The sequence below is a fragment of the Macrosteles quadrilineatus genome, unplaced genomic scaffold, assembly GCF_028750875.1.
Source record: "Macrosteles quadrilineatus isolate MER2022 unplaced genomic scaffold, UCM_ALF_1.0 Scaffold_3__2_contigs__length_128488019, whole genome shotgun sequence".
Lineage (NCBI taxonomy): Eukaryota > Metazoa > Arthropoda > Insecta > Hemiptera > Cicadellidae > Macrosteles > Macrosteles quadrilineatus.
The window spans coordinates 126,457,834-126,473,715 of record NW_026542596.1 but is presented as its reverse complement, the minus strand read 5'-3'; the positions used below and the strand labels follow the sequence as shown (position 1 = coordinate 126,473,715).

The following is a 15,882-nucleotide window of genomic DNA, read 5'->3' as shown; positions in this document are numbered from 1 at the left end:
CTTCTTGCTTTTGGAGAAATTCGCAAAAATTTTGATATTAAATACCAGTTTTATTCAGCATTAGAAGGATTTCCTCTGCAATGAGTTATTATCCTACAAAAATAGTAGCACTTCGGCTAACAACCTCGTTCATTGTTTGTATGAATCTTTGTAGGTTTCCTTCATTATATAGGCTAATTATTTTGCCTACTAGCTCACAGTCTCTCCGTCTATCACTTATCATGCAATGTTCATAAGGATTTTTTCAAGGTCCTCCAGTAATTAAAATAAGTAAAAATAGTTTTTTATTCCAGACCACATTACTGTTATTGATATGTTATAATCTAAAACCTCTCACCACCTAGGTAGTTGTGATGCAAGTCGTTGAATATTATAATTATTTTCTCTATTAGCTCAACGTCTCTCCGTCTATCACTTATCACGCCATGTTCAGCAGGATTTTTTCAAGGTCCTCCAGTAATTAAAATAAGTAAAAATAGTTTTATATTCCAGTCCACATTACTGTAATTGATATGTTATAATCTAACACCTCTCACCACCTAGGTAGTTGTGATGCAAGTCGTTGAATATTACAATTATTTTCTCTATTAGCTCACCGTTTCTCCGTCTATCACTTATCACGCCATGTTCAGCAGGATTTTTTCAAGGTCCTCCAGTAATTAAAATAAGTTAAAATAGTTTTATATTCTAGTCCCTATTACTGTAATTGATATGTTATAATCTAACACCTCTCACCACCTAGGTAGTTGTGATGCAAGTCGTTGAATATTAGAATTATTTTTGCCTACTAGCTCACAGTCTCTCCGTCTATCACTTATCATGCCATGTTCAGCAGGATTTTTTCAAGGTCCTCCAGTAATTAAAATAAGTAAAAATAGTTTTATATTCCAGTCCATATTACTGTAATTGATATGTTATAATCTAACACCTCTCACCACCTAGGTAGTTGTGATGCAAGTCGTTGAATATTATAATTATTTTCTTTATTAGCTCACCGTCTCTCCGTCTATCACTAATCACGCCATGTTCAGCAGGATTTTTTCAAGGTCCTCCTCCTCCAGTAATTAAAATAAGTAAAAATAGTTTTATATTCCAGTCCACATTACTGTAATGGATATGTTATAATGTAAACCTCTCACCACCTAGGTAGTTGTGATGCAAGTCGTTGAATATTAGAATTATTTTCTCTATTAGCTCACCATCTCTCCGTCTATCACTTATCACGCCAAGCTCGGTAGGTTTTGTGAAAGCTCCTATATGAATTGGTCTGATACAAAAATATTGTGCTTATATCATTTTGAACAAAATTTAACATGTCCGAGTTTGAAGGATAACAGTTACTTTTTTGATATAACATTTACTGGAACCATATATATTTTTCAAAACTTATTGCCTTGTTGCCAGAGAAGTTTTAAATACTAGCCGTTAGCAAGGAAGTCAAGGACGCTTTAAAATACATTTTTTAAAATTTATTTCTTACATTTATTTTATAATTAAATTATATATTTAATGAAGATAATTGATTCATCAATTGATTATTCTTTATAGTTAGTTTTAAGACGCTTTTTTAAGATGATTGGAAATAATTACTGCGGTGTGGCGGAGATTATAAAAAAAAAAACACTTTAGCAAATCTGCAAACTAAGCGAATTCCCATTTACCCGGCTTGATTTCTTAAAATATTCCCTACAAATAGTCAGATTTATTCAATTTTTAAATAACATTAATTTCAGTGAGTAGGTTTGCTGCTACTGCTATGGGGAAGATAACAACAACAGTCATGGGAATTTTAAATTTATATATTTATTTATTATCTCCGTAACCGTTGGGCATACAACAACGCTTTAATATACAAAATTATTTCTTTTTTAAGCTCTACAAAATGGTTTGGAGAGAAATCTTGAAACTTTGTGTTTTTTGGGTTAAAAAATGGAAAAATTAATTTTTACTCCATAGTATATATCCCCGTTTCCATAGTTTGATTATGCTGGTTCGTGAACTCGTTCGAATAAAACGTAGGTTTACACGTTTGTACCAGAATTTCATCAAAATCTGATCATATATAAATATAGGCTATAACGAATTTGAACGGATGGTGTTTTTGGCCTCTGGGGACGTCAAAACGAAAAAGTAAATCGGTCCTGGATCTAGTCTTACCTTGAGATCTACGGTAATAGCTTTATTAGCTTATTCCCTATATGGGAAATTTGCTAAAAGCCAGGTCTTATTTTGAGCTTTATATATTTGAATCACTTATGTATCTCTAGCACCCTCCCAAACATTAATCAAGGGCGTTTACCTGAAATAGGAATGTTCTCCAAAGGTTCGGGCGCATACTTTAGAGCTGATTTTTCCCTAACCCTCCATAACATTACGCAGGTTTACTAATCTGCCATTGGAATGATCTCCGAAAGTTCGGGTGCTTACATAAAAAATATTTAGTGTGAGCTAATTTCTAATAATCTCTACTGCGTGTGTGAAGTTATGTTGGCAAGCTCAACGCCTTTACTAAAACACCAGGTCAAATTTAACCAAAATAAATAAAATAAATAAATAATAAGTAATAATCAACGAAATAGATGGTAACAGTTAGTAAAAAGTACATTATATCGTCACTGACATAATTATACACACACACATAGTATTTTCAAAGGTATCGTTATTCTACTCAGAGTCTATATAGATAGAGGTGGAGGTCTACTTGATTTTGGTTTCAGCTCTGTTTGCCCTCGGCCTGTCGTAAATCATAGGGGCAAAAAACCAGGTCGTCAGATAGGTTCGTCAGCTAAATTCAGCCTGGTTATTATTTTCTGTTTCTGTTTTTATCATCGTCTGCGCAGTGCGCTTGTGTTTCTGTTTGTGTCATATATTTCATAGTTTTGGATTGGATTATAGCCTAATGTCAGTAGTTATTCATCAGATTATTTTTGTATTAGTTACGGGAGTGTTTAGTTTATTTCCCAGCTGTAGTAATCTATAATTTACCCGTATGAATGCTGTCAACGTGTGTAGGGTCGAAGTTTCACAAGAGATTTTAGGCTAACAAGTTGTAGTTGTACGTGTAGTTGAAGTTGAGTATTGTCTCAGGCCTTGGCCTGAGTACATGGTTGGTATGTGACTAGGTTAATATACCCTATTTTTATTATATACGAACTACAAAGACTTTCAAAAATTTACTATATCTTTAAAGTACTGACTGAAGCTCGCGAGGTCCTATCTTAGTTAGTAATGGCTCCTCCTGCACATTCAGCTTCATCTCACAGCTCTGGGAGGAAAAGAAAATCTTCAAATTCTTCTAGTAGTAGTGATGACGAGGATAAACATTCTAAAAGTAAACACAGTAAAAAAACATATGAATCACGTCATGATTCAAGCAGAGATCAAAGAGGTAACAGTGTAAAACATGAATCAAGCCATGAAAAAAGGAATGATAGTAGCCGATACAACCTTAATCATGTCAGGCGGAGTGAAAGTGTAGCAAGCTCAAAACATGAGGGAAGATGGAAGCATGATAAATGGAAGGAATTAGATGATGATAAATTTATAAGACCAATGGATCGGGTCCAGAAAGATGATTCACGAAGAGACCGTCGTAGTCAGTCAAGGTCTAACTTCCACAGAGAAAGAAACCACAGTTCGGCCATGGAGGATTTTATGGATCATAGAAGACTTGAACGAGAACGAATCACTTTAGTTGGAGTCGATCAAGTCTGGGCAAAGTCCCCTGCACATGCAGAAGAGTAAGTGTTTTCTTTGTATTTAACACTAGGCATTGTGTAGCCAGGTTTAGAGCATCCCGCGCAGAAAAATTGCTAATTTCATAAAAAAAATAATAAATAAAATAAAATAAAATAAAATAATAAAAATTGAGCATCACCATACTAAATTAATTTCCCTCATAATGCGGTTACTGGTAGTCTTTAAGGGTGATGCTTTCTTCAATAAGCGCCTTAAACACAACTTACGCTAGGCTATAAACTTATTAAACTATTGAATTTCACAATAAATTACAAAACAGATTTTTGCCATCTTCAGAAAATACTTTTTGTCCGTGAGATGAACAATATTTTTTGCCACACTGCACCTTTCTTTAAGTTAAGTTGAAAATTCTCAAAACGTAATTACTTGGATTCATTTAGGCCTACATTTAAATTTGCCTACAAGTCGATAATGGGGTATTTTAGTTGTAAAATCATTGAGTATAGGCCTACACGTACAGTGTATACCTGTATACTCAATGGTAAATCATAACATGAATATAAACACAAACAAATTGTAAAAATAGCGTATTTCCGAATCAGGACTATTTTCTTAGGCAAAACCAGCTGACCACTTTTTAGCTATTAAAGTGTAGGGCTTACATCTAATGCCCTCAACTTAAGCTGATTCTTTTTATTCAGGGATGAAAAAAAATTTAGCCCCGAAACGCAAGAACCCGAATCAGTTACAGTACTGTACTGGTATTGAAAACAGCTGTTTTTGCTACAGCATAATGATGAAAATCTTTACTCAGCCAAAAGATAAATTGTTTTTAAAAATATAAAGAAACTACAGTACTTGTGAAACTTTTGTCAAAACAACAATATAAATTTATCTGCTTTATGGCACTGAAATAATGATTTTTTTTCAAAAAAGTGATTTTTTAAATTTGTCTATTATTTTTTATTTATTGGCTAATGCTAAAAATAAGAAAAATTGGTCAAAAATAAAAATAAAATATTTTTTTTTGTGCTTAGGCTATATTAAGAAAAAACAGAAGATATTTTTAAAAAATCCGGTCATTGACTTATTTTAGTAGGTAATAATAATAGGTAATAATTATCATTATTATTAATATTAATTATATAATAATTACGTAATAATTACATAATAATATAATAAATAATAATAAAACGCTTGCATAAACAAAAAATTGATCCATAACTCAACAAAAAGTATCACCATGGTTACACTGCCAAGTGTAACTTTAGCGTGTGATTCCCGCTAATCAGTTTTTTAGCGTCTTTAACTAATAAATTTGATATATCTTCAAAACGGTTTATGCTACATGATTCAAATTTTTACCAAGTGTTTAGAATGTCATTATCTAAATAATTAGGTAGAATTGTAAATGTATGTTTATTCTAAATTGAAAAAAGATATTTTTATTTCCACAGAAAACCAATTTTTTTTTTAAAATTACAAAATGACCCATAAAAATGAATAATTAAAGATAGGCCCCTACTGTTATAATTCTACCTAAATATTTAGAGGGCATTATTCCCTGCAAACTGATGGTTTAACCCTCCGAGTGTCCATAGTTTAGGCCTTAATGTCCACCTATTTTTGGCCCCTTTGCAAGGTTTTATTAAAACGGATCTGAGAAGCTTAAAACAATGTTAATTCTAATGTTCTATATACCATTTTGTTTGGAAAATCATGGGCTTCAATATTATATATAAAACATAAGGAACATTTTTTCAAAAAAAAAATTTTTAGGTAAAAAAAAATATAATTTCGAAAATTTTCAAAAAAAAAATAAGTTCGCGCTCAATGAAATTGTATAAATTATAGGCCTATAAATATTTGAAAATAGCCACTTTGTTCTAAATTTAATGAGGATTACAAATATATAATCATATAGCGAGGTAAGTTATCAAATAAATAAGTTATGAGCGAAAAACGGATTTCAGTACATAGCGTTTAGCTAAGAATGCATAGCCTAACCATAGCTAGGAATCTGGCTGATAATTTACATCAATATCACTACCTACTTCTTCAGGATCATCAACCAGCACTTCAAAACCACTTAAATCTTCTTATAATGCACCACGTATATCACTACTTTTGATTTTTAACACTAAAACAATGATAAACGTAATAAAACACATCAGTCATCGGTCCGGGGGAACCTAGCTGTTTACAAATACACGCACGTCAGCTGTCTGCTACAATATTTTCGGAACTAAAATGAATAGCGCTTAGAGACAGACCTCTGGAGAAAGCTTAGAATATTACGGAAAGAACGATACCTAACTCGATCCAGTTCAATCCGATTCAGTCAGTCATAGAGCCTTCGCCGTAAACGATGTTTGTGCGTCATAAAAGTGACGCGTGACCCTACACAAAGTGTGTTGTGCGTCATTTTTATGACGCGTGACACTCGGAGGGTTAATGATTAAAATCCAAAAATAAGAACTGAAGTTATATCAAATTTAGTTAATTACCTAAAAAAAAACAACAAAAAATATTAAGGGTGTAACTTAACAAAAAAATTTACTTCTAACTATGTTTATACCTATTTTTATGCCTATAAAACACAGGGCCGGATTTCCCAATAGGCCCGGTAGGCCCGGGCCTATGGGCGCAAGGTCCCAGAGGGCGCACGGCCGAGAGTATTTTTTTTATACCTAGGCTATCTAAAAATAAAAAAATAAATAGTCACAGTTGATAAAAAAAAAAACTACAAAGCATTGTGATTCTGAAGTTCATAAGAAGAAATGATTGTTAGGAAATCTTAACTATTTTTCAGAATTACGCATCAATTTCGTTACAAAATTTGTAACGAACATTGGTTATACGGGAGTAGGCTGTAGGAATGTTGACGTTGACGAGCGCCCAAGGGGTACGCATCGTATTGCCACTGCACTGCCACTATGCTGGTTTGGGCTCGGCACTACTGATCAGAGTGATTAGGGGCGCATGCGTGCTAGACATTGTTACTACCGTCACCTCACAAAACAAAAGTTATTAACTAATCTTTTGACTTTTGATTAGTTTACAACAATCTGCAGGATCAAGTTAATAAGTTGTGTTGAATATTAAAACAACGATGAATTTACCTTTAAAATTAACCAAAAAATATTAATCTCAGTTTGCAATAGGTTTTAGAAAAATTCAATACCCTCCAAAGCACCAATAATGCTGTCATTTTCTCCTCAGACCTAAGGATCGATGGTTGGCCAGAATATTTCTCTGTTTTGCTTTGGAAATATATAACCTAGATGCAGTACAACCATAGATTAAATATAACTCAAGTCGACTTCTTATGACATTGTTAATTCAAAATTTTTTCATGTCTAGTTCATGTTGGTGACACTGGACGTTAGTTTTGACGTAATTTTGTTTCCATTATTTTAGGGTTAGTTCTATGATGTGTGTTTCAATTTCTTGTAATATAACCAGGAGACGACCTATTGTTGATGGTTAGATCGTTTTATTTTGGATAAACTAGGTTTAAACATAGATCAAACATACTAGGTACTATCATAGATAAAACATACTCCTATTAAATAACAAGAATTGTTTTCAGCTAATCCGAAATGATGACAAATCTACTAAAGGAATATGTTTAATCTATGGTATCACGTACTGTATGGAGTTCATGTTTTTTGGCCTGGAATTGGAATCAATGGCCATGTTTTTTTTCTCAGGAATGCTCGGTGGGTTCAGTTGTTTTGTTTCAGTCCCACGGCCACAAACGTGAGCATTTATTAAAAGCATAAAATTGCTAAAAGTGTTTAAGATGGCATTTTGTTAAGGCTATAAACAAGTCAATTCTTAAAAAAAAACTTGCAATGATTCCAACGAGGAGTGGTATTCAAGCAATTAACTTAGGTCAATGGGCATGATATAGTTTTTAATAAAGGTTTGAAGGAAAGTAACTGTGACCAGACTAGGGGGCGGAAAATTATTTGGGCCTAGGGGCGCAAAAATGCTAAATCCGGCCCTGATAAAACACATGGTATAAGTTTGAAAGACCTAGTGATAATGTTAAAGAAGTTAGCATTTTCAGTGCCATATCCCCTTAAGTTAAGTTATTTACATAAAGGTTTTTATTAAAAAACATTTTGTTGAAACTAAAACCCAGAAATACATTATATATTATATAATGTAGTATTATATAATAATATATTATATAATATATTTGTATAATAATAATATAATATACTAGCTGGCCCGACAGACGTCGTCCTGTCCTATTGTGGTTTTATGTCACATGCTCGTTCATTTTCAAGATGAGCTCGTTCGCATGGCTCAATCACGTCCTGGTTGAAGTTCGTTCGCTACGCTCACTCACCTTTAGGTTGGAGCTCGTTCGCTGCGCTCACTTGCCTTCAGGTTAGCTCGTTCGCTACGCTAACTCGCCTCCAGGTTGAACATTAGCTGTTCTCATAAATAAAAAAAAAAAATATAGTGCTGCACCCTGTTGGTAATCCTATTATTGGTAACTTTTTAATGCTATTGAACATCAAAGAATCAAATTGTTTAGCTGCACCAGCTGTTAAGATTCTTTAATTCCATTTAAATATGAGTACTCATAAGGTTAACATGGGAAACTCCAGAGCCACTGGGGCGGAGCCCTATTTGACGGATCTGCACCAAACTTCACACAAACCATCCTTGAATAATGCTTAATAATGCCTAAAACTTTTATTACAATCTGTCGAGCGGTTTCGGAGTCCATAAAGGACAAACATACAAATATACAAACATACATTGGATTTTATATATATAGACTAGCTGGCCCGACAGACGTCGTCCTGTCCTAGTGTGGATTTATGTAAAATGCTCGTTCATTTTCAAGATGAGTTCGTTCGCATGGCTCAATCATGTCCTGGTTAAAGTTCGTTCGCTACGCTCACTCACCATTTGGTTGCTAATTAGCTGTTGAAGTTCGTTCGCTACGCTCACTCACCTTTAGGTTGGAGCTCGTTCGCTGCGCTCACTTGCCTTCAGGTTAGCTCGTTCGCTACGCTAACTCGCCTCCAGGTTGAAGTTCGTTCGCTACGCTCACTCACCTTGGTTGCAAGTTAGCTGTTATCATAAATTAAAAAAATATAGTGCTGCACCCTGTTGGTAAACCTATTAACTTTTTAATGCTATTGAACATCACAGAATCAGATAGTTTAGTTGAACCAGCTGTTAAGATTCTTTAATTCCATTTAAATATGAGTACTCATAAGGTTAACATGGGAAACTCCAGAGCCACTGGGGCGGAGCCCTTTTGACGGATCTGCACCAAACTTCACACAAACCATCCTTGAATAATGCTTAATAATGCCTGAAGGTTTCATTACAATCTGTCGAGCGGTTTCGGAGTCCATAAAGGACAAACATACAAATATACAAACATACAAATATACAAACATACATTGGATTTTATATATATAGAAGAAGATAATATATATATGTATAATAATAATTTATTATATATTATTATATTATACATTATATTTTACCATTTTACCTGTTGTTGTTATCTATGCACCATATTATTTGCTGGTTATGACTTTTCCATCTTATGCCTGCTTTTCACTTATCATTCTTTTTGTATTGCACGTATTTTAGTAGCCTTTACCTAATTTGCTATGTTTATGTATGTCTTACAATTGAAATGATTCAGCCTATGAATGTATTTTTGTTTTCTTGTATACTGGTTATGTCTTTTGCATGTTATGTTTGCTTTCTAATTTATTCTTATTATTGCTCATATTTATTACCTAATTATGCTATGTTTATAAAGTGATTAATCCTATTTAATGTATACTCTAATGTAAAAATGGTGTTACCGTTGAAAGAATAAATAAATAATTTTTAAATAAAAATACTTTTTAAAAATGCCACGTTTTTAAACGCATTAAAAAGTATAAAATAATTTATACAATTTTGAGAGAATAAATACTTGTAAGATTTAAAACAAAAAACGTGGGGCGCATGCTGATTTACAATTAACTTCACCTATTGAACTATTATGATCCTATTGCATGTGCCCCACGTTTTTCGTTTTAAATCTTACAAGTATTTATTCTCTCAAAATTGTATAAATTATTTTATACTTTTTAGTGCGTTTAAAAACGTGGCATTTTTAAAAAGTATTTTTATTTATAAATTATTATCGAGTTTTTAGTCTTAAAAATGTGTAAATATGTTAAATCTCTTTTATATAGCCTCTTAATACATAACTAAAAACCAAAACCTTATTATCTGTAATCAGATGTTTTATCTTTACTTTAAAATGATTGTTTTATATTTTTAGAATATCTCGGAAGCAGAACCTGTACCTCTTAAACCTCTGCTCTTCTAAGTCAAATTTAAGTATTTACAGCTGACTTAAATTAATTTATATGTTTACATTCTTTTAAAATGTAAAGATGGAAAATTTGGAAGCCAAAGGGGCGCTGCCCAAGGGAAATATGAAAATTAAATGATATAATATTGCATTGTCATCCATTTGTGAGCTATGTTTCAAGTTTCAAGTCTCTAGCTCATCGGGAACTTCGTTTACAATTGATATCAAAATTTGTAGTAAGCGAGCTAATAAAAACAAGCCCATGGGGGGTAGTCCAAGGGAAATATGAAAATTAAATGATATAATATTGCATTGTCTTCCATTTATGAGCTATGTTTCAAATTTCAAGTCTCTAGCTCATCGGGAAGTATCAAAATTTGCAAGAAAGCAATTTAACAAAAACAAGCCCATGGGGTGTATCCCAAAGGAAATATGAAAATTAAATAATATAGTATTGCATTGTCTTCCATTTGTGAGCTATGTTTCAAGTTTCAAGTCTCTAGCTCGTCGGGAAGTTAGTATACAATTGATTTCAAAATTTGTACCGGACAAGAAAGCAAGCTAATAAAAACGTTTTAATAAATAAATAAATAAATACAGCAGATAGGCCTATATAAATTATTTTTCACAATAGGCTATATTAAAATGTTATTATGATTCGAGCATTAGTTTTTTTTATGTTATTTCACGTCTGGTGTTGTTTGAAAAGCAAAAATTCTTTTCTAATTTGGATTATAGTTAAATAAGCAAAACAATCCATTATATTCAGTTGTGATATTAATGTAACCAGCCATTCAATAAAAAACCTCTAATCGTGTGTAGTTTATTTCATTTGATGAGTAAAAATCCCAGCATACAATACCGGCTGGTTGCACCGCTAAGCCTACAGGCGGCAGCAAGCACCGGTAGTGACGATTTGTCTACAAATAGTATAAATTAATTTACGGAAATGTAATAGGTAGTTTTTTATAGGCTAATTATTTTTTAAATATATAGCCTGAGACCTGATTATAGAAAACCTTGATACAGTAAACACTTCAATCTTACCATAGACAAAAATAATTAAATATAGACTGTCAGCCGTGCTGCGGTTACCATGTTTACCATAGGTTCCGGCGCACACCGCTGTAGTTTACGTAGCGCGTATGCCTTTACTACATGGCGCTCCAAGCGGTGTGCCCCTCGCGCCAGAACCATGGTAACCGCAGCACAGCTGACGGTCTATATTTAATTCTCTGTCTATGATCTTACTAAACATTTTTATAATGAAAGCATAGGCCTAACTTAAGGTATTTTAATTTCAGCACCGATGATGATGCTGATGCAGCAAAATCTGCGGCAAAACATGCACTATTTGATGTCAGCACTACAAGTAAAAAGAAGAAGAAGAAGAAAACTGACAAAAAGAAAGTAAGATTAAGGTTTTGTTAAATAAATTTTACAGCAACGTTAATTGTAACTTTATCATTTATAAAAGGTTAATGTATGCTATTTCTAATTAGTGATTCTTTAAAATCTGTTTCTCAAAACTTAATAATATTCTAAAATGTAATACTTTTTGTCTCAGGTTTATGTGTAATTGCATGTGTGGCAGGAAATTTTAGAAGGTATGTCATGTTTCACACCTGATTTACCTAGAGGCTAATGTAAAACTAAATGCAAAGGTAGCTTCCCTGTCTGCCCAGGTAAATGATCATTTAGCTCTCTTTCTGTAAGGTGCCCTAAAGTTAAGTTTCATTATAGACGTAACTTACTTTAAAAAAATCTCAAACATAAGGAATGGTGTATACATGTGCAATTTATTTTTATTTTTCAGAAATCAAGTAAAAAAGCAAAAAAAGAAAAGAAAAAACACAAGAAGAAAAAAAAGAAGAAGGCTTCAAGTTCATCGAGCTCTTCTGACTCGGAGCAAGAATGGGTTGAGAAACCAGGTAGGAATTTGATGTAATTTTAACATGTGTGATCATAAGCAATAATCTATCAATCAACTCGTTTCTGTGGTACTTTTTTAAACAGACATAAACAAGTCGCCTGTACTGTCTATAGATTTACCAGCAAGTTTTACTAAAACCACTGTTTATGTTTATATTTAGGACTATGTGTGGGTCAGGGTATTAATACCCATTACCACTTCAACCTGTACAATGTAAGCACTCTTCAAGCTAAAAATACAACAGATAGATTTTCTTTGATAAACAATATTAGACTTTCCAATTATCCATTTAAGTGGATTATGCTGCTGCAGATTAACCATAATAAGGAACCCAAAATAAAAATACATCATGCCTGTTAAATGTATGTTTTACAGCAATGACCAACGTGTTTAGTGTGAGAAAGGCCTACGTCTTGCAGGCAGAATATCAGACTATAGAGTTGCTATTGTTTGCTTCAATGACCATCTATGAGTCACCAATTACAACCAATAAGTTGCAATATATGTCATTTTGTGTGTTCTAATTTTCGTTACTAGGCCTGTACAAAGGCTCTCCATTATTATTTATATTGTAAAATGTAAAGGTATCTACACTGCAGTTAAATGTTTTATTATTGCCTAATTAGCCTCTACTAAAGATTAAATATAATTTCAAAGTCAATGCTCGTTATTTCCTGAATATTTTAGGTTAGGTTAGCATTATCCAACAATCACTCAGCCACATCATTTCTGGAGGCTGGTAGATAAACAATTATTATATCCCTTATAGAAAAGAGGGATAAAAAGAAATCTTATTTGTTCAAAACAACTCTGATGGCTTTTAATGAATTGTGAGACCTCTTTTCCCTCACTACAATAATTTTTTCAATTCATACACTCATCACAGTTTAAGAAATGGCCAGGCTCAAAAATGGCTGAAATATTGCAAAACAATTAAATTAAAATATGTGTAAAGTATGAACTAGACCTACAAATTTCCCCTGATTTCTAGCAAAGGAGCAAAAAGTCAAAGCCAGTTTTCTAAAAGTGGTTTCTGTTCTGTTAGCAACAAACACAGCCTCTGGATCCGAGGACGAAGTTGTCGGACCTGTACAGAAAGACAAGGTGACATTGACGATGAAGGACTACGGTAAGGCTCTTTTGCCGGGAGAAGGAGCAGCAATGGCCGCATATGTGGCTGAGGGGAAACGTATTCCTCGCCGAGGAGAGATCGGTCTCACGTCTGACCAGATCGCATCCTACGAGTCTGTCGGTTACGTCATGAGTGGAAGCAGGTAGGCCATGTCACCTGGTCAATGATTACTGAAGTTACTGTAAGCCTTAACACGTTCGCTACTGCAATAGTACGAAATTTTTCATTCACGTGGACCAGCGACGCACATATGCGTCGGCCGGGTTCCACCCATAGACTGCCGTCGCATATATGCGTCGGCTAGTCACATTAAAATAGACTGCCGTCGCATATTTGCGTCGGGGTTCTAATGTTATTAAAATGCTTATATCTTTGTAACGGTCTATTTGATGGCTCTGAATTCCCTGCAGTGGTCTACAGAGATGTCTGACGCACAACTGCGTCGCTTGGTCTGTGGATATGATGATTGGTGACGTCATATGATAGTTAAAAAAACTGGTCTTTACTTTTCTGCATCACTGTATGTATGTATGCAGTATGTATGCTGAATTATCCTATGTAGCTTTTATATTTGTTCAGTTATAAACTGTTCTTGATCAATCTGTTTTTTATTTGACTTACTTTCACCTCAAAACAAAAAAATGAACTGTCGCATATATGCGACGTTTGGTCTATTTCAAGAAAACTATGATAATTTTCACTATCGTCTTTGCTGTAGACCGGGCGTCGCAAATATGCGACATTACAAAAGGTTATTAATAATAAAAAAAAAAAAACAAGAATATATTATTTACAAACACAATTGTAGCGTATTACAATGTAAATGATCACTGTTTTACAGGTTTTCGCCCGTGGTCTGTGTGTACTGTTATCCAAGTGACAGCCGGTCTGTGTGTAAGATTCAAATGTATACCTCGGTCTGTGGCAATGACCGCGGCGTCGCATATATGCGACGCTCAGTAGCGAACGTGTTAATTTGAGCTTTTATAGAAAATATCCCTCAAATAATATTTAAACTTAAAATCACACGAAAAGGAACTTGAAACAAAGGATTTACAGTCAGTTGATCACAGATTGAAAGCAAAAAACTTAAGGTCAACCAATTCAGTATTCTTCCCACTATTACTGTTAGAGATAATCTATTGCTGAAGTGTTCTAGTAGACCAATTCTTGGTTAATGATATGGCTGTTGAGATTTCCTGTGCTTGCAAGCATTTAGGCTAATGCACATATCTTCTGGTATTTAATTTGACAGACATAATCTTTATCCTCAACATTTTTCTTCAGGCCTACAATTTGGTACTGTGGGCTTATCCTTCTTTTATTTAAATACTATTGACAATCCTGTTCATCCTAAAATAACAAAAGCCTGGTAATTAATAACAAAAGTAAATTATACGTTGATAGCTTACTCTGCACAACTTCTTAAATTTGCATGGTTTTAAAAATAAAACTATTAGAAAGAGTTCTATTTAAATTTTAAACCTAACATTTTCCATTTCTCAACAGGCATCGAAGAATGGAAGCTGTACGTATTCGTAAAGAGAACCAGATCTATTCAGCTGACGAGAAAAGAGCTTTGGCCATGTTCAGCAAGGAGGAGCGTCAAAAACGAGAGAACAAAATCCTCACTCAGTTCAGAGACATGGTTAGCAGCAAACTACAAAACGAGAAAAATTGACATTGATGTGTTTATAAATAGACTACTATGAAATGCTTCAAACTGTACATAGTCCTAGTGTGGAATAAGTAAACATTTCAAATCTTACAATTTGTACTTCAATCTCAATTCTGTCCTATCCTACATTTCTGGTGTTGTAAAAAACATTAATTACTGACTATTAAGTGAGTGACGAACAACTGTAAAATTACAGTTATTAAAAATATCTGTTTTTTAAAGTCCAATATTTTTTTACATTAAAATGGTTTAAAAAGATGTGCTTTTAAATATATCATTTATATTGATAAGTTTAATTTCTTAATTCAAATATTGCAAAGCCTAATTTTTCTTTCATAAATCAATGATTACAGTTAAATAACCAACAAAGTAGGGGTGGGCGCAATAACTAAATGGATGTTAATAAACATTTTTACAAATTCACAAACCAAATCTGATTCAACTAGTTGGCAAAGTCCCGCAGATGTATTTTATCAGAAGGGAATATGGCTTGTACCCCAAAAGCTTCATTTATTTTCTTGAAATTTGTAAATTGATAAATGCTAAATTAAATTGTATACTATACACTACATCATGTTAGTATTTTTGTCCAAGGGGGGAATTAACCCACATAACTCCCCCTTGTTGACCATCCAAAAACTAAACTCTATTATCAATACTGACCCCTAGAGGCATTCCTACTTATGCTCCTTTTAAAAGGCAAGTGAGCCTTAAAAACTACTGCGCTCCAGACATTCTCTTTTCGCGCGAGTATGGCTAACTCTTCAGGTGTAACCACCCTCACTTTGAATTGCTATGTGCATATGCACTGCGGGAAACCACCTTCCCATTCCCATTATAATTAAGTTATTGAAACTGGGTTGGCATAAAAACACCTTCCCATGTTGTGGAAGTATTTCTAAAATTAGCAATTACCAATTAGGAGCTAATCTATAATAGAAGTTTATAAATCCTTTTGGTCATGATCACGGCAATGAGATAAAGTCGTTTGAGGTAATGTATCCAGGGCATCCATAAATACTTTCTACCTACTAAACTACCAAACATATGAAGGTTGTACCATTGACTATATCTCTTGCTTAAGCTAA

At 33.5% G+C, this 15,882-nt stretch overlaps 1 protein-coding gene across 1 annotated transcript; it reads left to right on the top strand.

Annotated features, from left to right (window-relative positions):
- The first annotated feature begins 2,850 nt into the window (after positions 1-2,850).
- On the top strand, positions 2,851-14,887 carry LOC128991070 (NKAP family protein CG6066-like). The gene is made up of 5 exons (XM_054413797.1): positions 2,851-3,740; positions 11,356-11,461; positions 11,868-11,982; positions 13,030-13,258; positions 14,626-14,887. Exons 1-5 carry the CDS (start codon positions 3,229-3,231, stop codon positions 14,795-14,797), a joined length of 1,134 nt encoding a protein of 377 aa, XP_054269772.1. The 5' UTR covers positions 2,851-3,228; the 3' UTR covers positions 14,798-14,887.
- Positions 14,888-15,882: the final 995 nt, after the last annotated feature.

Bases quoted from the DNA above. Each gene is read 5' to 3' on its own strand.
- LOC128991070 (XM_054413797.1), top strand. From the start codon at position 3,229: ATGGCTCCTCCTGCACATTCAGCTTCATCTCACAGCTCTGGGAGGAAA. The intron at 3,741-11,355 runs GTAAGTGTTTTC...TTTTAATTTCAG, and splicing joins TCCCCTGCACATGCAGAAGA to CACCGATGATGATGCTGATG. The intron at 13,259-14,625 runs GTAGGCCATGTC...ATTTCTCAACAG, and splicing joins TACGTCATGAGTGGAAGCAG to GCATCGAAGAATGGAAGCTG.